The sequence below is a fragment of the Corvus hawaiiensis genome, chromosome 13 (assembly GCF_020740725.1).
Source record: "Corvus hawaiiensis isolate bCorHaw1 chromosome 13, bCorHaw1.pri.cur, whole genome shotgun sequence".
In the NCBI taxonomy this organism is placed as follows: domain Eukaryota; kingdom Metazoa; phylum Chordata; class Aves; order Passeriformes; family Corvidae; genus Corvus; species Corvus hawaiiensis.
In genome coordinates, this window is record NC_063225.1 from 16625346 (window position 1) to 16652383 (window position 27038).

At 38.0% G+C, this 27038-nt stretch overlaps 1 protein-coding gene across 4 annotated transcripts in view; it reads right to left on the minus strand.

Annotated features, from left to right (window-relative positions):
- Positions 1-1913: 1913 nt before the first annotated feature.
- The window catches only part of VPS13C (vacuolar protein sorting 13 homolog C), a 74313-nt gene continuing 49188 nt past the window's right edge, over positions 1914-27038 (minus strand). For 3 of the 4 annotated variants that reach the window (XM_048317355.1, XM_048317354.1, XM_048317357.1), the window contains 26 exons: positions 26633-26927; positions 24909-25298; positions 24125-24229; positions 23418-23582; positions 22946-23074; positions 22234-22367; positions 21840-21966; positions 20700-20935; positions 20227-20377; positions 19283-19423; positions 18171-18252; positions 18012-18081; positions 17468-17579; positions 17033-17146; positions 16438-16574; positions 16082-16163; positions 15755-15868; positions 15419-15494; positions 14665-14828; positions 14078-14123; positions 12924-13047; positions 12166-12280; positions 6390-6481; positions 5328-5451; positions 4984-5070; positions 1914-3597 (listed from right to left, as the gene is read on the minus strand). In XM_048317355.1, the coding sequence (XP_048173312.1) occupies positions 3508-3597; positions 4984-5070; positions 5328-5451; positions 6390-6481; positions 12166-12280; positions 12924-13047; positions 14078-14123; positions 14665-14828; positions 15419-15494; positions 15755-15868; positions 16082-16163; positions 16438-16574; positions 17033-17146; positions 17468-17579; positions 18012-18081; positions 18171-18252; positions 19283-19423; positions 20227-20377; positions 20700-20935; positions 21840-21966; positions 22234-22367; positions 22946-23074; positions 23418-23582; positions 24125-24229; positions 24909-25298; positions 26633-26927 (3502 nt within the window). In that variant the 3' untranslated portion in view covers positions 1914-3507. Of the gene's footprint in view, positions 3598-4983; positions 5071-5327; positions 5452-6389; positions 6482-8009; positions 11355-12165; positions 12281-12923; positions 13048-14077; positions 14124-14664; positions 14829-15418; positions 15495-15754; positions 15869-16081; positions 16164-16437; positions 16575-17032; positions 17147-17467; positions 17580-18011; positions 18082-18170; positions 18253-19282; positions 19424-20226; positions 20378-20699; positions 20936-21839; positions 21967-22233; positions 22368-22945; positions 23075-23417; positions 23583-24124; positions 24230-24908; positions 25299-26632; positions 26928-27038 lie in introns of those variants that run through there. The other variant, XM_048317356.1, reaches the window with a different exon arrangement.

Below are 27038 nucleotides of genomic sequence, written 5' to 3' on the forward strand. Positions count from 1 at the left end.
TTCACAGGGGCATAAAACCTTTAAAGGATGGAAAAACATTTTGTTGCCAGATACTAAAAAAAGAAAAAAAAAAGCCAAAATCCCAAAATCTTTGAAAAAGTTTTTCATTTGCATCACAGAACCTGGTTGAAATTCATCACTCAAGGTTGTCTGAAAACATACTGTTACTGTCTTATCCCAGCAGATCATCCAAACAGGATTTAATTCTTCACTCCCTCAACCAGCAAGAAAATGTACCAGCTTGAGGAAAGGAACTGACAGGGAACAGGAAAAGAAAGTTCCCAAAGTCAGAGAGCAAAGCCCAGGTAGAGTCAACAGCGTTTGCAGCTGCAGAAGATGCAGCTATGCCAAAAGCTCCTTTAAAAAAAAAGCAAAGACAGAACACATGGTGAAATGGAATGGAACACTTGAGGAAAGCCCAGGACAAGCACTGGAAACCTATTGTTGGGGTTTTAGTTTAGTCTTAGTTTTTTTCCTGTTAAAGGAATTTTCTCCCATATGCATGTTGCTAGGGGAGAAATAGCTGTACTTAAGAAAGACAAAAAGGAGGGTGGGGGCTATTCCTTTGTCTACACCTGGGTGTGGGGTCAGTTCGCTCTGAGCGTCCGGAGAGAGAAGCTGCAGAGAAAGGAGCTGCTGCTTCTTTCTTTTTGGCCGTTCTTTCTTCCTGCTGGAAACAACGCCAGGACCCCAAAAGCCGCTTTTCCCTGCCCTGTTGGAGACCGGGCTGTGGCTGTCCTGCCCCGCTGCTGCTTCGAGCTTTCGCTACGCTGTAGCCCTGCTCGCCCTGCCTGCCTGGGCCTCCGTGGGGTTTTCCCCATCTGGATACATCTCGCCTGCCACCCGGGATTTGCGTTCGTCCCTGCCGTTCCAGCCTGCCGTTCCAGCCTGCTGTTCCTGAGAGCCCGGGATCGGCTGCCCAGGGGTTTGTGAAGCCTTTGTTCCATCCCTTCCCGGGATCCCAGGGCACCAGTGCCGCGTGTGTCCCGAGCTCGCTCCGGAGCGCCCCCTGCAGCCGCGGGGGAACCATCGCACCTGCCCTGCTCACCGGGAGCCGCCAGCGCCCCTGCCGGCTGCGAGCGGAACTGCACCCGAGGGGAAAGGGCCTGACAGCCGAGAAGGCTGGCACTGGGTTTGTGATTGCTGTTACTGCCATAGTTGTTGTTGTTTTGTTTGACTGGTTATATACATATATATATAGTAAAGAACTGTTATTCCTATTTCCCACATCTTTGCCTAAAGGCCCTTGATTTCAAAATATAATAACTTGGAGGGAAAAGGGGTTATATCTGCCACTTCAAGGGGGGCTTCTGCCTTCCTTAGCAGACACCTGTCTTTCAAAACCGAGACACCTATTCATCCCAAAAATCCATCTTCATTTAAGCAAGAAATGGAATTCCGCTCTCATGTCCTCTTGATCCAAGTGGTAAAGGAGGTCATGCAACACTCCAGCTGGAGGTCATCTACCAGTTCAAATTCAGCTAGCAAACCAAACAGCAAAGATGTGCATTTCAAAGTAATGAAATATGAGAAAATGAAATATCTACTGTTTACAATTCAAACCAGAAAGTTTACCAAAAACATGAGGAAATATATAACTGGATCAAGCAGAAGACTGGAGTCCAAAATGTGTCTTCAGAACTGTTTTAAGCTCCAATTCCCCTAAAAACAGACACATGATACTGTCTGAACATGCACCAAGTAGACTAAAGTGACAGCTATTTTCAAGAATGAATTAAGAGGCAGTACACAAACAACTAGCCCTAAATGCCAGAAAACAAGATGTAAGAGCTGCTGAGCTGTAGAAAGCTCTTTTGCAGTACCTTCATACTCCAACCATTGTTTCCATACAGTGTCAGTGACACGAGACAAAGCAACAGCGCATAATGCACGAGAAGCAACAACACCTTAAATCATAGCACAAATACTTGCATATAAAAATTTATTCTTTTTTTTTTTAACATGAACTTGATATACATACAACCTAGACAGCTAATTTATTTATTGTTTGAGGAGAACTTTCCAGAAAACAGGTGATAGCAGAGAATTAAAGGCTGCACCACACTTTTTTCTCATGTAGCAAAGCGGATTAATAGCCATGTGCATACAACACCAATAAAATCACGTGGGCAATGCTCTCTATAAGTTCTGTGTTTGGCAGCTTACTTTTCAAATGTCTTAAGCTTTTTAACTTTGGTGAGCTCATAGGTACAGGTTAAGAGTGCATTTATACAGTGCACCAGCCCTTAAGTACAGAGTTTAAAAGTCTGGGCCTGGTTCACTGCATGGATCTGTAGAAAAATAGTGCCATTTTATTTCATCAAGTTTGTATCTACAGCTATTATCCAGCACAAAATTAAAGTAAGAAACAGAAATTATTCTTTGCAATTGAAGTAAGTTGAAAAGGGCAAATTTTCATGAGTTTTCACAAGGACACTGATTTTCTCATTTGAGAGCCAAAGACTGACAGCAAAAGCTCTCAGTTCACTGATCACTGAACTCAAATCTGTTTGCTTATATAGTTCTTGACTCAGTTACCTATGGATGTGCCTCATGCTAAGAATGGGACTTATCTCAAGGAAGTTCATGGGATTACTCACACAAGGCATACACTTTGGGTTTAAATGTCATGTTAAACTGAATGCTAGCAGTCTTCAGGAAGACAAACTGCAACAAAATCTTTGTATCAGAAGTGACTTTTAGCTTAATGAGATGGCATTCTTCCCGTAGAGTAACTATACACCGAAATATGGACAGCTAAGTTCTTAGATTGAAGCTTTTGACATACAATGCTCAACTCAGTGGGCTGTTCCTTCTGGAGAAGTCTTTAAGCCACAGTGATACAACCAAAACCATAACCAGGCACACAACAGGTGAACAATATTTTCCATTTTTAAAGTGCAGATTTTCATTTACAATGTGACAACACTCCAAAGTAAACATTTCCAGACAACAATGGCCTATTTCTTTCATATATACTCATTTTTACATTGCTTCACTGCAGTATTTTCTAATATTAAACACTCAGAGATGTAATTATATTAGCTAAACTATGTACAGCTTTTAATTTAAGGAGAATGTTGTCTGAAATAGATTTTTTCATTCATTTCAATCACAAACAGAAGTAACTAATTTTGCAAAACACCAGAACCACGACTACCACCACTGGTCTGTAAACCATAAATTTAGAGTGCAAATAAGATAACCACTTCATTTTAGAATCTCTGACATTAAAAAAGGCAGAAAGTAAAATTTCAGAGTGGGAAAACAGTTTATCAAAAATTGTAATTTTTAAACTGAAATGCACATTTTAGAAATCCATTGTTTCCAAAAGATGCATGTCTTCTAAAACTGAAGTGTTAGTGGCTGTTAACTTTGAAAGAAGACTTCAGATATTTTATCTTTACTTTTTATCCAATGTTTCCATGATGCTACAAATCAATTTTAGGGAGAAAATTGCATACCAAAGGCCAAACCCGACAAATCCTGTCATTATCAAGACAGCATTTAAGGTATCCTCAACTTCAAGGACGCTCTCTTCACCAGCTTCTGTTGTTTTCTTGTTGTCTGGGCTTCCTGAATGGCACAACAAACCCTCTGTAGAACAACGGAGTGAAGGCAAATAAACAATTAAAGCAGGCAGCAGTTTTCTTCCATAAGATGCTACTAAAGCATGGCTAATTCAACAAACATGGAAACCCACATACACAGGCTGGTTTAAGTCAAATACTTAGCTCCTGATTCACATGCACAATATTCAACTGATGAACAGAAACAGAAATCCACAAAAGGTGAATGGGTAGTATTGCACTTGAGAACAGAAAAATCTATTTTTAATGTATTGATACCAGCACGAACATCAGCAAAGGAATGTGCAGTTAGGAAATAAGACCAAAAAAATGTAATTAAACACAAGGACGTATCTTCTAATGTGACCTGTGTGTTTTGTGCAATGCTCCAGCTTTGGCCATGCCACTAAGATACAGACACACTAAAGGCACGTGGTACTGTCTGAACGCTGCCTTAATTCCAAGTGTGATTTGGAAGATGTGCTGTAAGAGAAAGCTGAAGGAACATTTTTAGACAAGACACAGTAAAGAACTAAGATCGACTCTTCCAGTATATAAAGTGCCTCAAAATTATAGCAATTTTTTACCTTCCCAGTCTAACCCCTTCTTTTAGAAGGTTCAATCAATTTAATAGCAGCAATTTGGCCCCGATTCTGATTCCATCTGCTGACTTGCCATTTACTGGAGCTACAATTTCAAGCGTGCTTCCAAGACATGGTGGATCTAATTGATTTCACTTTTGGTATCAGGGAGAATACCTCCTCTCTCATCACCTGATACAACACTACAGTAACACACATGGTTTCTTAGGTAAATTTTTCTATTGTTCAAGTACCCTGGAATTTATCCAAATTCATATATCAGATTATGTAAGTTACCTACAAGATCGAACCATCCACAGAACAAAGGCTCACAAAATACTCCAGCCTCCCCAGCACGAACAGGAACAAGCACTTAGAGATAAATGGTAGAAAAACCAGGTGTGGGAAGGGAGGAGGAAGGAATCTAAGTAAGCCTTTTCCTACAAGGTCCACTTACTGGCCTAGTCAGATGATCTTGAAATAATGAGGAGATACATGGAATCCTACAAACTATAGGGAATTTAATACAACCTAGCACTTTAGATATTGGAATTATTTTCCTTTAATGAGCTTTAACATACAAAACCTAAGACTATGTCACTTCGACAATAAATTATTATTGCATAAACTCTCTTAAATGCTTTGGACTATTTGGTCTCATCATACTCTTGGTTAAACTCATTTTTCAGCATGAAACTATGGTAAATGCTCCTCAAGCACAGCAGCCAATTCTCTAACAAGTCTCTGAACATTACCATCTTTTTAACACACTGAGTTTCAACAATTGTTAACAATATCATAAGAAAAGAAGATTTAAAAAAATATATATATACCCTTGCTGTAGCTTCATCCCAAAGCTGAACTGTCTTTACACATTCATGACCTGTACTGTCCTTTCTTTGGAACATCTTTTGATCCTGCTGCAGAGGGGAACAAAAATGTGCTTCAGATGACTCACAAAACAAGAATGCAGAATCTGTTGCTTAAAGGGCTTGAATGTCAACTTCAGGTTAGATTTCAACATTTCTGTCCAACCCAACTGTCATACTTTCAAGAAACTTCCAGTACATCCTGTCATATACTCCCTTAGTTAGCAGCTAGAATCATAAATAAGTTAAAAGCATGTCTGGACCTCTAGTGAGTGTTAAATAGAAAAAAATTTACATGTTTTTCTTACCAAAACCGTAATTTTTAGAATATTTGCTTCATAGGAGGGATAACACGTAAATTCTTCAAATAAGTAATCCCACTCTGTTGTTAAATGGCCTAAGATTTCCACTTCTTTCACATATATCACTCTCCTGTTCAAGAAAAAAAAAAGTTTGCACTCAATTTCTCCCTGGGACTAGAGCTTTTGCTAGAAAAACTAAACAAAATGAAAACATTTGTTTAAGAAGGCAATTTCTATGTGGATTAAAATATCCACTCAGTCACAGTGGACCTGTATTTCCTTAACACATTCTGAGACAATCACTTGGTCTTTAAAAGTCATAGATGATGTAAGATATCACAGTATGAGCGGGCCAAGGGGAGTAAGGAGAGAAGTGTACATTTATCTAAGTCTGCAAACAAACTAAATTATCATTCATGGCCTTGAACAGTGCCTCAAAAAGCTTGTCCATCTGCAGCCTGAATTCTGAGGTGTGCTGATCATTATTTAAAAAACCACACTGGGAAGCTCCATGGTGTTATTATGGATGAGCCCCTCTCATGCACTCAGCCGAGGTGCAAACTGGTGACCTATAGAATGTGGAAATTTTAATCCTTTTTGAGTTCTTAAACTCAAGACTGGTAACATCTTGAATTCTAAAACTTGTCTGATGAGTTAAATATTAATTTTCATGCTGGTACAAAGACTTAAGACTTCATTAGAATATCCTTTCATTAACAAGGTTGTAAATGTGTATTATCAAACCACTAGCTTGACTGCAAACCCTTATCACAAGCTAATTTGAAAAACCAAAACCAAAGTGAAAAACCAGAATATTTCCCTCCAGTATGATGAAAGGGTCACTGATCTCAGAGTAAACTGTCTTCCCAAATTAGTATCCAGCACTGACATCACAACTAGATTACATTTTCCATTAAGGAAACAAAATAAAATACTAAAAAAATCAAGAAGAAAATAGAGATGGAAACTAGGTAGGCAGAGAATAGCAATCAGTTTAGACTTAGCCATAGGTCTAATCCCCAAGTTGAAATCATGTCAAACCCTTAGAAAGCATTCAAAATTTAATACCTGTTGGTGACAATAAGGTTTGCTCTTCTGCCTCTTGGAATTGCACAGTGGTATCGATACACCTCTTTTTCCAACTTTCTGATGTGCAGCTTCTGAAACAGAAACAAAAAATAATTTGGGGGCTGTACAAAAAAAGAAAATCAAATGAAATTGGTGTCTTGAATTCAAAAGCCTTCTGAAAAGTTACCTCACTGTTAGTTCTGTAAAGTCACACAGAGGTCTCAGTCCTGCAGCTGAGTCACTGAAATGTCTGATCCGTTCCACTCAACGGTGGGACACTGACACTGCTGTATCAGACTAATTCTCCAGCTTTAATTTCTTTCCTGCACCAGTAATTGTTTAATAAGGTTCATTGTGCTACACCCCACGCTGCAGGCTTCATTCAAGAGTGAAAACTCTGCAAAGGTCATGTACCCTTATGAGGTTCATGACCCAGACCCTCAGAAAGATACCAAGGTACAAATTCTCAATGCACCTCAAGATCAGGCTTCTGAAGCACTGAGCAGATATGACTTTGCAACACCCAAATTACACAAAGGTGTATGAAAGCGCAAGACAAAATTACTCATCATGTTTTGATTAGACAACTACAACTCAAGTGACAACCTAAAATCTAGAAAAAGTTTTGAAATAAAGCACTGAAGTGCTCCTAGGATATTTTTGGGCAATTAATCACTGATTTTTTTTTTTCAGATTTCCCATTCTGTACATACTCTTTGACTAAACTAAAATGTTTCCTAGAGCATGTCACCAGGATTACAACATTCCATCAACAACACAGACCAGCACAGAAGACAGGCTCACAGTCATCCCCACATCAAGCTCCCAATAACACTGGATTAAAGGCAGCAAGACTTACTGAGTGACACCTGAACGTCTTTGTGGGGAAGGAATGCACATAAAAACATCATGCAGCAAAAGATAAAAGTATGAAATTAATAATATGCTACCAGTGGGAACCCAGCCTCAAAGTGGGTATGAGAATAAATCTGTGTCAACTACTGGTTTTGCTAATATGCAAAAAGTCTTTTAAAAAGACACTTATAAATAGTGTTTAATTAGCAAAAATTAGCAAGACAGTTATATAAGCATAAAGTCAATGCACATTAGCTTTGTACCCTCTAGGTCAATACAACCACTTTTTTATGATACAACCTGTTTTAAGGGAAAATGGGCAGCTCCTGTGTAGGAACATGGGAAAAGTAAGGAAGAATGCCTGGGTGCAGAATGCCTGCACTTCAGATCAACCTTTAGCAAGTGCCTGCAAAGGGGTGCCCCAAAATTAGTTTGATATTCTTCAGAGCAAAAGTAAGATGACTTTCAGTTCATTTAACAGCTGTTACTGTGGAATTCAGCCTCTATAACAGTAAATTCCTCAAGTTGTTTCTGACAAACTAATAACAATGAGCTAAAGAGAAAGGACTAAACCTTCAGTATGTTTTCAGTTAGTTCTTGTAAATAGCCATTTCCTTTTGTCTTTCCATAGATGGACCCAGAAAACCAATGAGATGACCATAGAGGCTCCACTTGACTCCACAGCTGTCTGTGATCAACAGGTTTATGCAGTTTGAGTAACCAAAATTGAAAGATCAGCTTACATAAGACTCAATTAAAAGAAGGTTCAACTTTTTTTTATATTTGCATTTTATTTTCATATATTCAAAGTTCAACAAATATCTTACAGCATCATCATACATCACAACTGACTCTAAAAAATCCTTTAATCTCAAAAGTGGATGAATATTCAAGAGCTGAAATCAACAGCACAGTGTTTTCCTGGACTTGCTCTCTAGTGGTGTCATGTTTTGAAATACATTTTAATCCAGTATTTTCAGCAACCAAAACCATAGGGTAAACCAACATCTTCTATAAAAAAATATTCCTTTCTTACCATCTTAAAAATTTCTGAAACTGTACAAAGTACATGAAAGGAAAAAAAGACACCAGAAAGACTGCTTATCTCAAAGTGTCTTCAAAACATTAGAAGAAACATGGCAGCATATGACTAAAATGAAAATATGAACTCACATTTATACCTGACCCATAGCTGTTTCAAAAACAAGTAAAAAATTTAAGAAATAGAAAACCCACCACCATGTGAAGACTGTAATTCAAAGGCTGCAATCCATATTCTGGATCCTTTTGTTGAATATGAAGAATTTAGACATGCCACATATTTAAACAGATTTATTCATAAGCATGTTTCTCTATTCAAACTCAAAGCTTTGGAAAGAAAGCCTGTTTCTCATAACTTCAGAAACAATCCCGATAGTATTTTTAGATTTTACATGCAATATGTTACCAAAGTAAGAGTTCCCACTGAGGCCTGTGCCTAAAAGATGCAGTATTTCTCAGAGCTCTTCTCAATACACCTGAAAGATTATGTAGAAAGGGGGTTGCACTTGATGTTAATTACTCCATGATCTGCACACTCTTAAAATTCAGACATCTTTATCAAAAGCTGTTATTTTTATGAGCATACTAGAGTACTTTGAAGAAATTAACTCATTCTTATTTTACATGGAAATGAAAGAACCAGTGCAAATTTACACAGCAGAACAGTGAGTCAACCAGAAATAGAATCTGCAGTTTCCAGCATAGTCTACGCTCTGCCACACAACACTGTCTCACCACCCTGCCTCAATTATTCATGAGGTGTTCTGCATTCTTTATAAAGCTCCATGCTTTAACTGGGAAATGAAACAAAGTAATGCCACGGGCATTGAATAATGTATGAGTGACATCATGCCAGCCCTGAGGAGCTGGGTGAGCAGCAGCCCCTCACCGGGCACAGTCCCTTCAAGCACACAGCAAAGCCCCGCCACGCCAAAGGCTCCCACAACCTGCTCCAGCAAACCTCAACTTAAACACTCCTCAGACATGATTAAAACTCATGAGAGCTCATTCCTTGGAAAACAATTCTCCTCGAGCTGCCCTACTTGTCCTTTGAGATCTCCAGCTATCCTGTGTGCTTCTATTTAACAAAACACGTCCTGTACGCTCAGCCTCGCACCATGAGCCGAGGCACGGCCCGCAGCACGGCAGATCCGACTTCCCTTCGGGTTCTGAACTGACTGAGCACATCCCTACACAGCCCACATACACTGGCTGCAGCACTTCTGCCACAAGGAACTGCATTAACAAGTTTACCCAAGTGAGCTGATCTACTCCACCTGGTACAGCCCTCAGTTTGTACCAAAAACCCCGCTTCCCTGTGGAACAAGTACCTTTTCTTTTAAAACCTACATGTTTACTCCTCCTAAGACAAGCTCTAATGCCTGCATTTCACACACAAGTAATTAAGTGAAACATTTTTCCATCCAATCACTGGATGGTATTGAGACATCTGTTCCTTAAGGTAACTTTACAAGGTTTCCACTCTGCGAGTCTGTATTTATTTCAAAAGGACATAAGCATTAAATGTAGTTAAAGTAGGTGAGAAGGTGTGGGTTCTGGTTAAACTACTTGTAAGACAGGATCAAAACTGATCCAAAAATAAACAGCACTTAGACCTACTGTGATTAAATTTGTAAATGCACATAGAATTGACTTTCTGACTCACCTTTTTCATTAAATATCCAATTTCATGTAAAGACACTGTCCTGTCTTGCTTCTAATTTACATTAGAAAACAAAGCCTTCCCAACAGTGACCTCTAGCACAAAAATCAAAATCAGTTAATTAAACCTCTCCTGTATTTCATTAAGTGATTCGTTGAAAGAAACAAACTATATTTAGTGAACTATACAGAGGATCTATTCCTGGTTTGTATCTAGTTCCAATCTACACCATTTAAGAAAAAATACAAATACTAGATGTGGAGGAACTGCATAGTATCAAATTTTCTGTGTTGACTGTGCCACCTTTTCCTTTTTGCTAGGTGTAAAAAACATAGTAAAAAAAAACCAAAACTCAAGAAGAAAAAATTTGGCCGGCTTAGTATATCACAACTTAATTTCATTTAATCAGCCAAAAAAAATTCACTAAATGTTTTTTTGAACAATTTTAAATTGACCATTAAATTCTAAAAGGCATTACCAGCAAAGATGCTTCTGTTCAACATTTTTTCCCATACGATAGGTGAAAAATTTGCTCTGACAACAGCTTGTTAAGCTTAGCTTGCTAATTTCTAAGATGCTGTATTAGTAATGAAATTTATGGCATCCCTTAGTTTAGAAATATATATATACACGTATTTTTTTAAAATATATATATATGTGTGTGTGTGTATGTGTGTAAATTCCTGTTAACAGCTGAAAGCTTACACATATTTATGTTGAAGAGCAAAGCCTCTGAAGATTCTGTGAATGAAAACCAGAGACAGCTAAGCTGGCTGTGTACTTTAACTGAGAAATATTCATAAAGAACCAGTAATAGTAACTTGAAGGCATAGTGGGTCAGCAGATATGCAGCTGACAGGCCTATGGTACAGTACAGAAACCACAAGCACAGGTTTTCTCAGCATTTATATGAAAATAGTACTTCTAGATCATGAAATTATAAGCATTTTCCCTGAAATTCCACTCAATATCACTATTTTAAATATTGCTCAAGATGTTGCTCTCCCCCTCTGTCCAACGCTCTTAGCTCTAGGAGAACACCAATAAATAAATGAACTCCAGATCTAATCTACTGTGATTCTTTTTTCCAGGTGCCTTCTGTTGCTGCCATTCATAAGGAGCTAAGCATCCCTAGAAAAACAAATATACAGGAAACCCTCCCTGTCTCTCCCATCTGAGTCACTCATCTAATCTTACTGAGGATGATTATTCAAGTTTGTTTTCTTAGACTGGACAACATGAAACACCGTTTTATTCAACTGCTACACAGAAAAGATATGGATGAAGGGGAGAAGGATGGTAAATGCAATCATGCCCTTTATCTAAATACTTAAGGCAAATAAAAAAACCATGACAGAAATAGACAATAAATATGGAAAATGTTTACTCCATTATTCCAGTTCTTGCTGCATGCCAGGAGAGAAGGAGAAAGAAAAGAAATGTTAGAAATAGAACAGGGAATAAGGATTAAAAGACCATCTACAAGCAAGTAGCAAATATCCAAGTTTTGGTCTTAAAATGTTAATATAGGCAGCTATTTTACACTACCTTTTTAGCGACAGAATAACCATTTAAAGGTAAGTTTGAAGAACATGAAGTATGAAATACAAACTAACCAGATTCTGACTATCTAGAACTTGAAAACTCATGTTATTCATCTTCCATATGTTAGGCACATCCACATGAGAAAGCAGGCTAAATGTCCACACAGTGCCTGTAGCTATGACAGATTGCTAGTATGAATAACATAAGGAAAAACCAAACAGTGGTAGTTGGAAAATTCATGCAGTTTTTTGAAGTGCTGATACAACCAAACAATTCAAGCTCTATTAATCTTTTTTAAAAGTTGCTTAGTTTGTAAACCAACCTCAGCTTTGTTATAAAAACAAAAAATTTGGAACTATCAAAATGGAGTTTTTGCCACATATTTAAATCTTAATCCTAATAATTCTTAATCCTACTACCTCCTTCCAGAGCATGAGAATTGATTACAGAACATAAAATGGACAAGACCATATAACAGCAATGCTGCAGTTTCCTTTTTGTACTCAGCTTACTCCAAGCACTGGGCCTCCCCTGCTATCCAGGCTTGCCTTATGAAATAGGCTGGGGCAAATTTTACTTCAGATAATGACTGCTGCAGATTGATTGCAACTTAATCCTTTAGGAACCCTGGAAGTTAGAGAATTTTAACAGTGTTTACAATGCAAAACATACCTCAAATAAATCATAGCCCTCAGCTTCCACCCTGTTGTAGGGCCGAATGATGCCATCTTCACGGATGAGGCGTGGGGGACGGAGATTTGACACTTCTTCCGTTGATTCTGCCACCCTACCATAGTGCAAGAGGATTCTGGTAAGCTTCATACAATCCTGAGTTTCATCAATACACCTTTAAGAAGTCACCCTTTCACTTGCCTCACATCCCACTTACACATCCTGCCTATCCTGCAGATGTAAATAGTAAAGACACACTGATAATAATAAATCAAAAGTAGCAGTAGCCAATTAAACAGCTACAGAATAAGCTTGAGAACTTTATTCCCAAATGCAGATAATTTAGTAAGGGTTCTCAAGTTTATTAACACACTATCCAAAGGTCCCTTAAAACAAATGGAGCCCCTGATGTGCACTGCTAACCAAATTTCAAACTGAGAAGTTTTACTCTGAAAATTTCAGTGGTCTATTTTTCATAGTAAATTTAACTGACATTTGTCATCAGGGGAAGGAGCAAAAGGAAAAAACTGATTAGTTATTGTCTACCTGAACTTCAACTCTGCAACATGTTCTCTGAAGCAGCAATTTCCTCATCATCATAAAATACATCTATTACAGGCTACTGGACATTTCTCAACCCCACATATCATCCATCCTGCTTTTTGTATTTAACAGATAATCGCGTGGCACTACTGGAGCACTTTACCACCTGGTATCCAGCACGGGGAGTACTTCAAAACCTCCTCTTGGCACTGTACCTTTGAATTCCCTGGAAGGTACTGCTTGCCATATCTACAATGCCTCCTGTCGGGCGGGCTACCACTCCTACAAGCCCCTTTCCAATTCCTTTGAAGAATCCAGCTGCACCTTCTTTTTTAGCCCCTTTAAAAGAAAGGAAACAGAAAAATAAATGTTTTCATGACCTACTTGAAGACATTAACAACAGAATTAAACCATTACTGCTACAGGGGAACTGTTTTGTATTGGACACAGCCCACAGCCATTGATTGCAGAGTCCCATTGTACAAAGAGCTGTCTGGGGAAAGTCACCCACTGCTTCCTGGTGTGCTCAGACACATCGCTATTCATTAATACCCTACCAGCCTCTGAAGGGCCCGGAACTGAGATGTCATCAAGATTCTCCTTCTCACACTTTCAGTCTGGACTATAGGCAGGCCATACATCAATTTTTTGTAAGTTAACAGTAATAACAAAATATTCTGAAGACACTAAGATGCACAAGTATGATAGAAGTTAACTATTTCTAAGTCAAAGTTACATGGGCCTGGTGATATATAACTATGGATCAGTCAAAGGAGTGTTCAGAAAGCAGCTGCGTTCATCCACCAAGGAGACAAGGACTATATATCAAAGTATCACCCAAAAGCTATAAAATGCCACACAGTAACAATTGACTCCCAACATTTACATCACTGTGACTTTAAGATTAGTAAGAGGCATTTTATCCTGGGTATTTTTTATATCTGTCATATTCATGAAGTAACAGGAACAAATACTGACTTCAGGCATAAGACCAAATTTGCTTTTTAAGATTTCTCTGACTTTTGGAGTCACAAAAAATTTTTTCAGTTGGTGATTTTTACTTTATTATTTTTACTACCTTTATTCTGGCTTCAGACAACAAATTGAGTACTACAGCAGGCCTAACAAAAAACATCACAGAGACAACCACTTCTTAACTCATACAAAGTTTTAAAAGGTGGTAAAGCCAATAACAGATCTAAAGATACTTGAGGAAATCATCGTGTAAGTTCACATTTGAATAAGAAACATAAAAATCTTGCTATGCCTTAGCATCATCACACTTAGATTGATATTTCTTAACGTTACAAAATAAATTGCAGAGTACTGAGAAACCACTTTAGCTGGGCAGTGCAGCCTTCATGCTTACCTTCTACTGGTTTAGTGATGATGCCTGTGACACCTCCAACAACACCCTAAAACAAAGATAATTAAGTTAATAATTAATGAGAAACTGGAATGCTGTCAGTCCAGCTAGGCAGCCTGTTGTCTCGCATCCTTATTTTAAAACTTTATAATGTAAAGTTCAGTATCAGAAACACTGTTTATCTAGGGCTTTTGGCTTTTTTTTTTCTCTTACTCTGTACTTTTAAGAAAACTGTAACTGAGGGAAAGACGTGACCTTGCAGTCAATTCTGTCATTCAAGAAAGGATCCAGTTATTTTAATTACCTAACACATTTGTTGAGCATGAGTAACTATTTATTTATTTATACAATTCACAGGAGAAATTGGTGTTATTTCCTGTTCAAGATCCTAACTTCAGGTCCTCAGGCTGACCAGAAACATGACCTCAAACTCTACAGCTGATGCACTACACTGAGTCTCCTCCACACCCACTGCCTGTCTCTCCTGTTTAGTTGATGTACTGACAAAGAAGATACAAAACTTTCTAGCAGGTAGTTTTCAAGCATGGATCCCACACTGGCACATCAAACACTCATCTCCAAATCCATACCCGTAACAGGCCTTTTCCTCCTTTGGCCAGGCTCTCCCCAAAGTCTTTTGGCTGCCGACCCATTTCCTCTCTCCTTTTCTGCTGAAATTCTTCATCCAGAGTAATGGCAGCCAAGCCTTTGCCAACAGTACCAGTGATCCTGGACACCACCCCTGCTGCCCCACCTGAGGGAACAGGGCACAAAGCAAAAGTTACGTGCTTTCACAGCTTAAGAGTAGACAACACACAGGAAGCCAAGAAGTTCATAGCAATTTCCCTTCATATTCAGTTTAGATATGATGAATTTACACAGAGCAATACCACACGTTGTCCATGAGAAGACTCCAGAACCTGGTCTGATACCCATAGAAACAGCAATAAGGAACACCTGCATCACTTCACTACATGTTATATACTACACTGGATGAAAGAGTGCTTTCTCTAATTACTGTTAAGACATAGCTAAAAAAAAATCTAAGGTCATTGTAACAGAACATTTCTCAGGCTTCTCCAGACTATTTATGCTTTTTATTTATCCAGAAGTTATGCTTTTTATTTATCCAGAGCATGTTACTAATTAAGTTATATATGCAATGTTTCTCACTTTGGTTGCTCAATCTACAAACAGACATTTAAATGGACTCAGGTAAATTATGTATGAATGATCTGCATCACAAATACTGACAACAGTATGACAACCTTAAATACTCGTGGTATTTAGAAAAATAGAAAATAACGTGGGAATTTACCAAAAGAAGAACAGTATGACACATACCCACTGTGTGCCCAAGAAGACTTCTAAAACCAATTACAAAGCCTTCAGCAAATTCTTCAGGTCCTTGAACAGCACCCTGAAAATGAAGTTTATTATGAATAGCAGAAAACTATGCAATTGATGCATCTGTTTCAAGAAAAGCTAGCAATTCCTTTACACTGATGCATGTAAGGCCATTCGAATAGGTTACTTCTTTGAAGCTCACATTAAAAAATGACTGCTGCCTGCCTGTTCAGGGTGTGGAGTACAGTGACACCAAAACTATAATCCTACCAGTACATGCAATCAGCCTTCTATAAAGACACAGTTAAAAATCACAATTAAAGGAAGTCATACCTGGAACGGCTCATAGAAGAAAGCTTCGACTCCCTCAGACAAACCTCTGATTAAACCAAATGGATTTCCAAGAACATCTAATCCAAGTACAAGAACATACATCTGTTTCAGGAACTAAATGATGAGAGGGAAGAAAAAAGGCAAAAAACAAAAGCAGTGTTACAAGCTGCTGTCACACACATCAGAAACCAAGGCTGGTACATTTTTTAATTTACTACCCAAGTAAGGTATTAGAGTACCCAACTAAGTATTTGGTGAAGAAAAATAAAATCTTCTTTAAGGTACATACTCAAAATTTTACACAAAGGCTTGACTAAATAAGCTTACTTGTTCACTATAATGTCTAACAACTCTCATCCTCAGTTGATCCCTCTTGTAGAACTGGTATTTAATTTCAAAGAAAGCAAGTCTGAAAGACAAGTAATTATACATTAGTTAAAGATACCCTTCCTCATTCAAATACTTCTCTGCTTTCCTTCAGATAATCCTGAAGACCTATTGCCTTAAAAAGGATCCCAAACCCCATCTTCCCTCCATTCCTCCCTTTCCCCTAAGGCTGTATAAACTTATACTAGAGTCAGTCAGCAAAGTTTACCATGGATCCAATTATTAAGTGTACAAAAGCTTTAGTCAAAGAATTAAACAAAAAAACCAAATGACCCCAGCCAATTTTATTCACTTACTTGAAAATAAGATCATCCACGTCTGTTAGAGTAGCTCCAATACTTTTCAACAGCAAATTCAGAGAATGGATGGCTATCATTTCTTCCCCCTTATCTGATGCTTCTCCACCAGAAGCCAGAGACAAACTCAAATGCAACTGTCAAGGCAGAATTAGTAAAAGAAGACAAATCAAGACCAAAGAAAAGCCAAACCAGAGCAGACAGGTTGCATGGTGCACATGCAAAAAAATCAGTGGTGAAAGTGGAGGAAAGCTGTAATTTCTACTACTGATGATTTTTCTTCCCTTGCTCCAAAAAAACCTAACTGCTTCAAGAGAGACATGACGGTAATCCCATGAAAGTGTATTTTAATACAAGTTATGATACATTACTTGGATACCTTCAGGCCTGTATTTTGTCTTGCTTTCAGCATTATTATACCCATTGATTCTTCCCACTTAGTTATGGTTAAAGATCTATTTGTACTCGTGGGCAACAAAGGAAGTTTTCCAACAAAGTATTAAACTCTAGAGAATGTAAAATCCCCACTAGGGATGTATTTACTGTAATGAACTAATTGGATGTTTGATTAACCAATAACCTCTCTACTGCATACCTTAATTGGAGAAATATGGAAATGTTCAAAGAAGCTGAGCATTGACAGGTCTGTTAGGGAAGACTCCATTAGCTCAGTGTTAAGTGCATCCACATCTTGCTGAATTAATTTAGACTGGTATCATCATTTAAAAAAAAAAAAAAAGAAGTTAATCTCACCCACCTATATCTAATACACTTAATCATATTGTATCTAAATATGTTTTTATAGATATATAAATAAACAGTAGAGAAAATAGTCATAGTCAAATACAGTTAACTACTTAAACAGGAGTGTACTAATGAATCCAAGGATTAAAGAAAAAAAACAACCAATCCACAACATACACAAAACTTCTGGGTGATTTTTCCATTTTATGTTATATTGATATTCACCTACATTCCTCAATCATTTAAGGTCCCATTCCAGCAAAAATCAGTTTCTCTCATACATTACCCTTCGTCTTTCAGCTTCTGGGTCTGTAGACGGAGTGAAAAGTTCACTAAGTGCTCCTAAAAATCCTTGATCAATTTTCAGTGCCATTTCCTGGATAAGAACCATGAAGTACCTAAAATGTGAAAAACAGTGTAGACTTTTATAAATTTAACTTAAATATTACATGCTTACCCTACACAAGTGAAGTCTTCCTATGCAATGTCACATATTAAGATTTACAGTCCACAATATCAACTGTCAGTTTATAGTTAGAAATGCTTACTGGCCAGCTCTGTACAGCAAACAGACACAACTCTGATACTGTAGTACAAGAAGAAAATAATTCTGATTACAAAGGAATGTGCATAACAGTCCCTTCGTCTGGGGACTTCCTTATTTTCTAACAGTAAATTCCTTTTGGAACAATGGTTTTTCACTGGAGACATTTAAAAACTCAATCCAAAGTTAAGAGTTGTTTGGATAGGAGAACAACCTTTTTTCTAAAGTTCCCTTCTAAAATATATTACATCTCTAAAATCAAATTACAATACACTGTTACACTCACTTGAATTGCAGGACTTGGCTGTATTCATTGAATCTAGTGATGATGCTGATGTCAATGAAGGGTTTTGGCTCTAAAGAGAAAAAAACACTTAAAAATAAGTTGCCAAGCTCCTAGTTTCAAGGCTGAATAAATCTGATATTACTATAGGCCTTCTCCTACCTGAATCCAAAGCAATCGACTTGGGAGGAGCTACAGGGTGAAATACAACAGGAAACATTGATCCTGGTAATTGATTATCAACCTAAAAAATTATTGCATAATTACAGGAATATTTTAGTGACATGAAAATCAAACACAATTCCCATTTTAGAAGGCTTGAGAAACTTGTTTGTAAATTGTGCTCAAGAAGAACGTCCTACTTATTTGGGTGGAAGGAGGAAAGAGCGAAAGGATTACTCTGAAATCATCATGGCATGTTACTCATTTAGTTATAAAAGGTCAGACAGTTGCAAGTACTTCACAAGGGATGCTTAGAGAGGTTCACACCCACAAAGACTCACTTACAAGGTGTGCAGCTGATGGCATACGTTGACTGCATAGTGAAAACTACCTTCAGGCAAAAGTAAAAACTAAATGAAAGATAAAAGGAAAGAGCAAACTTCCCCACCAGCTGGTCAGAAAAAGCACCAGGGTCCTCAGTGAAGGGAGAAAATGGAGATGAAGATGGCAGTGATGATGACTCAACATTATTTCCCTCCAGCACTGAACGCTTCTCACTAGGACCAGCTAAAGTGCTCTACTGGCAAATTTAGCAACACTATTAGTACTGACTGGACTATGCTGATCTGCTGCAAGACTTCCACATTAATTCAGTGTTCATATTACATGTAGATACATTATTGCATGCTATTTCAGCATATTTCAATGTCTCTTCTCTACTTCCCATTAGTTTTTGTACTAAAAGCCTCTAAACCTCTAGATATACTCTGTAGAATAATGTTACACTTCAGTATAAAAACTATAGTAAACAAATTTTGAAAATGGTTGAGGTCTTTGTTTTGAAACAGCAAAACATAGCTCTTTAGAAATAAACTCTCCATCATAGCACCCTGCTTGACATTAGCCCACAGTTTTTTGGAATTTTTTCCATACTATTGCAAAATCCTGGGATGACATTTGTGCAGTACTTTTCCATCACAGCACCCCTGCTACTCTGATGCAGTGAGTAGAGCACCACATGCATAAGATTTGGAGATACTTCTCCACATAAATGAATAAAATCAAAGCCTTTACATGTCTATTTAGTTTCTAAACCAGTGGAGGGCTGGTACCTGCAGCCAGTACAACTGAGCCCGTAAGCTTCTTTGGTGCGGTGACTGTTTGAATTCAACCTGAATTCCTGACAGGAAGTTACGGCGGATGCTGCATCTGACTGGGAGACGCATTTCCATTGGAAACTTGCTAAAATTCACCTGCAGATATAAGAAAGCAGAGCTAAGGTACAGTTTAATTTGGGAAACAATAGAATGTTACATTGCTAGTTAACAGACTAGCAAATAAATGCTGTGTTTTTCCTTATTTCATTATCAGATCACAAGGCTACTGAACTTCTCTATCTAATTATCTGCATGGTAAGTAGCAAAAATCACAAGTTAGTCCAATAACTACTGCAATGGTCAAGCCTCAAGTATTCAAAGAGCTGAGGGTATATATATGCTTTTCAAATGAAAGGATGATACAAGAAACAAGCCTGACTATGGTACTATAAAATGGCTGTATTGGACTTAGCCATTTGAATACACTGTTTATGCATGGCATACAGGTATGTATAATTAATGTAACAAGCTCAGGTAAGTGGATTCATTTCAAGAGTCCTTCAACACTGCCGACTCCTTTACTGTATCAAGTAATGGGAACTGCACCTTACTAAGAAGATAAAACCAAAATTCCTGCGAAGAATTTAGGGTATATAAAGCAAATACAGGTTCACAACTAACATGCAGACACCAAGCAACCTTTTCTACCACACAAAAGAAAAATTCTTTGAAATTCTCACTTCACAATACAAGTCTGGATAATACCTCAGTACTGCCTCAGTATCCCCACAAGACAAAAACATTCTACTGTGTAAAATGTGTAACTATTTAAATAAAAATCTTCCCTCTTGTTTCTGTTTCTCTTCACACAGCATCTACCCCAGCTTAGCAAAACAGAAACCTGTTTTAACTGTTGCACATGTTCTGCAAACACTTAAACACTGAAACTCAATACATACCTCAGTATTGCTGTCCAGTTTGTGCCAACCAGGACCCTGGAAAGCAGTCTTGGAGAGATACTTTTGATATGCTTGCTCCAATAGGTTTATTTGCTTTTGATTAAATGGTTTCCATTTTTGCCTTGGTTTCCGTTCCCAAACAACATCAGAACTACAAGACAAATAACAAAATTAACAATTTCAGAGTACCTATACCTTTCCTGTGTATGCAAACCATATAAAATATATTTTTTCTAATTTCTCAGGCTCAAAAAAACCTATTATGTCTTTTTTTAATATAACCTAAAAAAGGAGACCGTTAAATCCTATTGCTTCTAATTCCACAATAGGAGTAAATCAAAACTTAATTTTAATTAAAAAGGTTTCTCTTAATATAACTTGAAACATGTCCCCTTCCACTTTATTACTGAAATTGTAATATGCTATCAAATTTTGATTATTCAAAGGAATATTTACACTTCCATGTGCAGTACCTGGTAATTCCGATATAAGAGATTTCTTTTTTATTTTCATTGTTAACTAGAGAAAGTCCAAGACTATGGATTGACAAGTTTATTTCTTGATCAGGTTGCTCCAGCTCCTCTGCTTGTCGTGCTTTAGAAACCAATGCCACATCATCTGTGAAAAGCAGCACTCGCTGGCGTCCATCCAGGAAAGACACCCAGTGAATTTGAGTATTTGCATTGTAAGGGAACTGGCCACAGTCATCCTGTACGAGGGGAAAAAGAAAGTATACTACATGAGAAAATCCCTGATGTTGCTCTATGTTTATAAGCAAGTTTATAGACACACACAAACCAGAATTCAGTATTTTTTTCTGTTTGTTCAGTTCACTGCACCAAGTGCTGACTTGGTTGAACCTTATATCCTAACACTAAAAATGTTGGAGGTTGGGATATTTTTTTTCCCCCTTTTGTAAACGAAACATTCCAGCAATATTTGTGGTTTAGAATAACATTGGAAATCATGAGGGGAAAAAAGGCCTTCAGAGCAAAGCAAAAGGCTTGGAATCTTACGTGATGACAGAAGAAAGCAATTAATCATATACCATGAAACAGTAAAACCAGACAATTATTAAGATCTGTGCTCTTCTAAAACAGATACTCCTTATTTTTTAATCTGTAAGGCAAAATTGACATAATTAAAGCCCTTTTCCCAAAAGCCCCAGAGAATCATGGATGTAACCATAATTACATGGTAAGGAAATTGGTTTCAAACTAAAATCATTTTTAAACATGAAAAATTTGACCCAAGAAAGGGCTTATACAGTAAAGCACAGTGTAATTGGTTCTGTCAAGCTTGCTTTCCTGCCCCTTCTTTTAGCTACTAAATTTTTAAAGTTTTGTTAACTCTGTGCTACTCAACGGAAAAACCAAGCCATCTCTGAAGAATTCATTTTAGTGTAAGGTGCAAGTGGGCAGCTAATCAGAGACAAACACACTGGACTTTATTTAATCTAAACATCAAAAATCTTGCTGCTTGACTGTAGCTAAAAAGTCTCCTACAGGATGGGACAGATGCAAAGTTACTAAGGACGCTTTCTCTCAGATAGTTTTAATCTTGGAATAGTCCTAAATTAGTTCGGCATTTACTTCTCCCCTTATGAAATTTACCTTGAGTAGGTCATGTTCACCAAAACTTTGGGAGTAGCCCCAAGACAATTTTCTTGGTTTGGTTGGATCTGTCCAGGCAAAGAGGCAAACTTGCCTTGGTTTCAACTCCATTTCCTCTTGTAATCCACTGCAGGTTAAAAGAAAAGGAGAAAATAACAGCATCCACTGGTTAAAGGCACTGACAGAAGTGGTGCAAACAAATCCCAGTGCTAAATACTCCACTCCCTCCAACCTCCAAGGGTGAGGCATAAAGGGCTTAAACTATTCACCCCAGACAAGTCCAGCTGTAGGTTCATCAGCTCTTGGTGATATCCCCGTGATAGGTGTCTTGGTGATATTTAACCAGGATATCCCCTGGTTAAACAACCAGTGAAGAATTGTTTCTTTCACATACCTCTGTTTGTATCTGACAGAGTCCCATGGGGTGTGGTTAACAATCAGAGCTGGGGCAGCCCCCTGGTGGTAATCTGTGAAACTTATCACAGTAGAATGCTCCAAGACATTCACATCTACCAGCAAGCCCCCATTCTGGAGAGGAAGACAGACAAAGCCCAATATTTGCTCTATGCATTTATTCAAGTTAGAACTATAATAAGTATTATCTCCAAAGACTTGTCTGAACATGGTACATTTATAAACACATTCCCTAATGCTAGGCTAGGGTGAGCTCTGAAATTACAAGGTTTTTCATTTGAGTCATAAATTAATTTAGCCATGAACTGTGTCTCCAACATGTAAGAGCTTATAAGAAATCCTAAAATATAATGCATTTTTTGTTGCCTACTTAAACAAACTGAAGGCACCCAAGACATACCCTCTGCAAAAAGCCCAGATGTCAGAGGTGCAGTATACCGCTGTAACTTAACAGCAGTAGGGCTGTTCAGTTCCCCTCTAAGCTTGTCACAAGTAAATCAACTTGACTACACAGAAAACATTAACACCACTGCAAACTTGATTCAGAACCCTTTTAACGCAACAGAACTAAACGAAGTGCAGTGTACCCACACCTTAAGGCACAAGGTTTTCATCTTGATGATTTCAGTGCGTCAAGCTACCATGGGGCTAAAATGGAGTATTAAAAACAGACCATACAAAGTCAGTCTCACCAATTCTTCCAGTTTCAGCAGAGTACCATTATCCTGGACTTTAAACAGGAATGGTTTGGATGAGCTTTCATAGCCAACTACTCTTACACAAAGTTCACCTGATGAGTTTTCAGGCCAGAATGGAAGACACTGTAAGACAAGAAGTACACTTTAACATTTCATATATGTTTAATATAGTAACCCAGCAGTAAAACAAACAGGCTTGTTGTGACTATTTCACATGCCTTAGTTCTTACCTAAGTATCTCCTGATTAACCTATCTACATCTACAAAGTTACCTAAACTGAAGGACTTGATTAATCTACCAACATATGCAACCTGTGCTGTTCAAGTTCCCTTGGGATGTGAAATATCCATGTCATGCCACCAGAAGAGACAGCTTCCATAAGAGTACTGCTCTTCCCTTGAGTGATGCCTAGAGAGCAGCTGTTTGTCTACAATGACATCAAAAGCAAAGAACATGAAACATTACCTCTGAAGCCGAGATATAATTCCATTTATTAGTTGGAAGAGAACCATTAGGACCAATTTCTCCAACTTCAAGTTCCAGAGAAGATTTGTTTGCTATTGTGTAGAATGGAGTGAAGGTAACGATCCTGGTAAGGTTGAAACTGCTCATTTTGATGCTAACTCCAACCTGTTGAACAAGGAGAATTTGAGCAAATGATCAACAACAAGCTTAGAAGAAAAGCCAGGATGGAACAAATAGAAAAGCCAACATCAGTGTAATTACAAAGCCTAACACACAATACTCCTGACCACCTGAAGTAAAAGCACCAAACATGCAGTAAAATCAGCAGATTATGCAACACAACTAACACAAGAGCAAAGTGACAGGTTTAGCAGTAGCATTTTGCAGCTGTAGCTTTTGTGGGGAAAATCCACCAGAAATCCCTCTAGAGTAAACCAAGACAACCTAAAATGACCCTTATTTTCAGAAAATTGTTAAAGAGTACATGAAAACACAACTCCCCACATATCTTTACTGTGCTTAGTTGTGGAAATGTAGTCTTGGATAAGGAGTGCAGATCTAAACACTTGCAAACAGTTGTGAGCAATTATCTCCACTATGCATGTTCACCACTGTGTTTACAAACAGCTGAGTACTATACATTTGTAGAAAAGAAGTCAAGCCAAAAGAACCCAGAGAGCTTCACAAATCACAGAAACAGATCTTACCAGATAGTCCATGTTATTAGCTGAACACCTGACACATCCATAGCTTCCTACAGTATCAAGGGAAAAGCTACTGGACCAAGTGCTAGTTGAAATACAGAGCTGGATCTACACACAAAAACCAACAACATGCAAAGTAATGAGTAAATTGATTTTCATTCTGTAGTTCATGCATTATGAAGTGCACTTATATCACATACAGCAATGTAAAGACAATGCTTCAGTGCTTCTAATACTTTCCATAAATTAGGATAACCTAAGAATGTAGTATCACTATTCATATTCTGATTTATTAGTCTGTGTTTGAGTTCTGGGAAAGATGCTACAGTAAAAGGCATCAAAGCAGGGTAGTCCTCATTGACTCATGCGCATGACAGCACACACACAGATGGGAAAAAAAGCCCACAGCTTTGTGGTGCCTCACAAACTTGAAGAGATGGGAGGAAATAATCAAATTAACACTGTTTTTTCAACCGTTTCTTCAACTGTTTTTAGGTAAAAAAAGTTACTTAAAAGGAATGAAGGGCTACTTCCAAAAAAACTTTTACTGCAGTACTCTTCACTTGACCATGTAAACATCACATCATACCAAAATTGAAACAAATGTGTTTAACACAAAACAGACTATTTACAGTGTGCATTTTAAATGTCCAAGAACCAAAGAAAGCAGCAGTCAAATTGAAGCCTTTAGACTTAAAAACTAAGTAAAAATATCCCTTCTATAAAATGTGTGTGTGTTTTCCCCCTCAGCGCATGGCCTGAAGACCACCATCTAAAGTAAGCATACCTTATTCTTACTAAAGATATTTTTCTTTTTAAATGAAAACAAAACAATATCTCTGTAGTCTGCTGGATGCTTCACATGAGTATCTTCAGCTCGGTACTGGAGAACACGGGAAGTCTTGTTGATAATCCAGTAGGGACTGAACACAGACAAGACCATACGGCTCCCGATCCGCCTCGTATGGATGTAAACATCCACTGTCATCTCTGAGGCAGAATGAGATGTGAAGCGCACAGGAAAAAATTCAGACATCCCATCACAAATTTTAAGATGCCCATGCCAGTCTTTGCCTTGATATTTTAACAACACAAGCTCCATTATTTCGCCATTGATTCTTGAGTTAAAAACATCAGCAGCACTCCCTTCAGTTAAGTCACGGGCTTCCGCTGTTCCCTGTTAACAAAATTAGACAAGGCAGACTAAGTTTTCAATACATAAAATATAGGTGTTCAAGAACCAGCATTTTATTCTCTTGTAGGATGTACATTTCAGATAGCTCAGTAATCCATGTCCGAATCTCCAATCACTTTCATTTGAGATTGATCCTGTGAATAATTTGAGATAACTGCACTTCACTTGCAGGGCAGTAAAGACTGCTTAAATTCTGAATTTCAGGAAAGCAAACTAGTTCTAACATATCCCCTGTTTCCACACCCTCCTTCTCTCCTCCATGATTTCCAATGGATTTTGGCAATGCGTTCTTACTCATATTCTTACAACACTGAGTGTAACACCGCACTGGACAGATGTACAGCCAGGATTTTTCACACTTAAGAACCCCCAAGGCACAAACCCGCCAGTTCTGCCATACTATTTGGTAACACAACTTTGTTCAGGCAGTAGCATCTAACAATACTCCTAATTTTTACTGATAAACAGTATATTTTACCATATGGAATAGTGGCCAGGCTTGATCAGCCCAGGGATGTGAAGACAATAAGCATAAACCCTTCTACAGGTACAGTGGCTTCAGAAATAGGTTTGAATTACTGGTTTCTAGCTCCTCAGTCAAGGCAATGGCCCTCTGTTCTACATTCTGTTATGCCAGATACTGAAGTACAATGGAGATATGGAAAACTGGGAGTAGTGCTACTGGGATATTGGATAGAACTGAAAAAGATCTAAATGAATGCTACAGCCAGTTATGCAAGTAGGACAAAACAGAACAAACTAGGATGGTGGTTCTAAATGCTCCCACCTCTTGTATTTAGTAAAATCACTCAGCTTTCATGAAGAAATACTAGATACTGAAAATACTGAATGGACAGGAAAATGGTCTTCAAAGCACCTTCAGAGATTCTTCCAATTTGTGCAAGGGAGACCTCACAATAGTAATCAGTAAAGAATCACTGTCAGAATGGAGAGAACTTTCTAAATAGAAAAAAAAAGTTCTTGAAATTACAGATGCTTTTCCTTATACCTCTTCTTGTGAAGCTAAAGAGAGCTTGCAAAATACAAACAGAATCTCAGAAGAATGTAAAAGAAAAAGACTAATCCAGTACATGATTCTTGTTTAAGGAGCAAGGCAAAGCTGGCCAGGTACACACAAATTAAAAACAATCTCCAGAACATCCAGAATCAATTATCTGCCTCAGTCATTTACAAAAGAAAATACAAAACCCAGCATTCAGTATCTTCCACACTACATTCACCTCCGCTTCTAAGTAAATGTGTTCTTACTTAAAATCAAGTAAAGGATTTACAAATAAAACCATAAAGTAACTTACCTCAAGTAAATATCTCAAGGAGTATGGTAGAAGATTCTTCACAGTCAGTGTAGGGTAAAAGTGGATAATGTAGGCAGGATCCAACTCCTCTCCAGAACTTGAAATAAAATTTAGTTCATCAGGTACAGCTGTTGAGCTGATTATTAGAGGCAAGAAACTGGTCTCAGTAGCTGGGCACTGTAACAGGCACTTGACTTCGTTGCTCCTGTGTAGCTCCTCCCTCCAGGCAATGTAAGTTGTAGACTCCTTGAACTGACCCTCGAAAATTCCTGTTGGTTGAACATACAGATGGCACCTGTAGGAAAACAGCAAGAATTGTACACAATGGCTTTGCACTGACACCTAACTTCATCCATTTTAAAGTCATGGTTAACATTCTGAAATGCTTTTGCAGCACACTCATTAC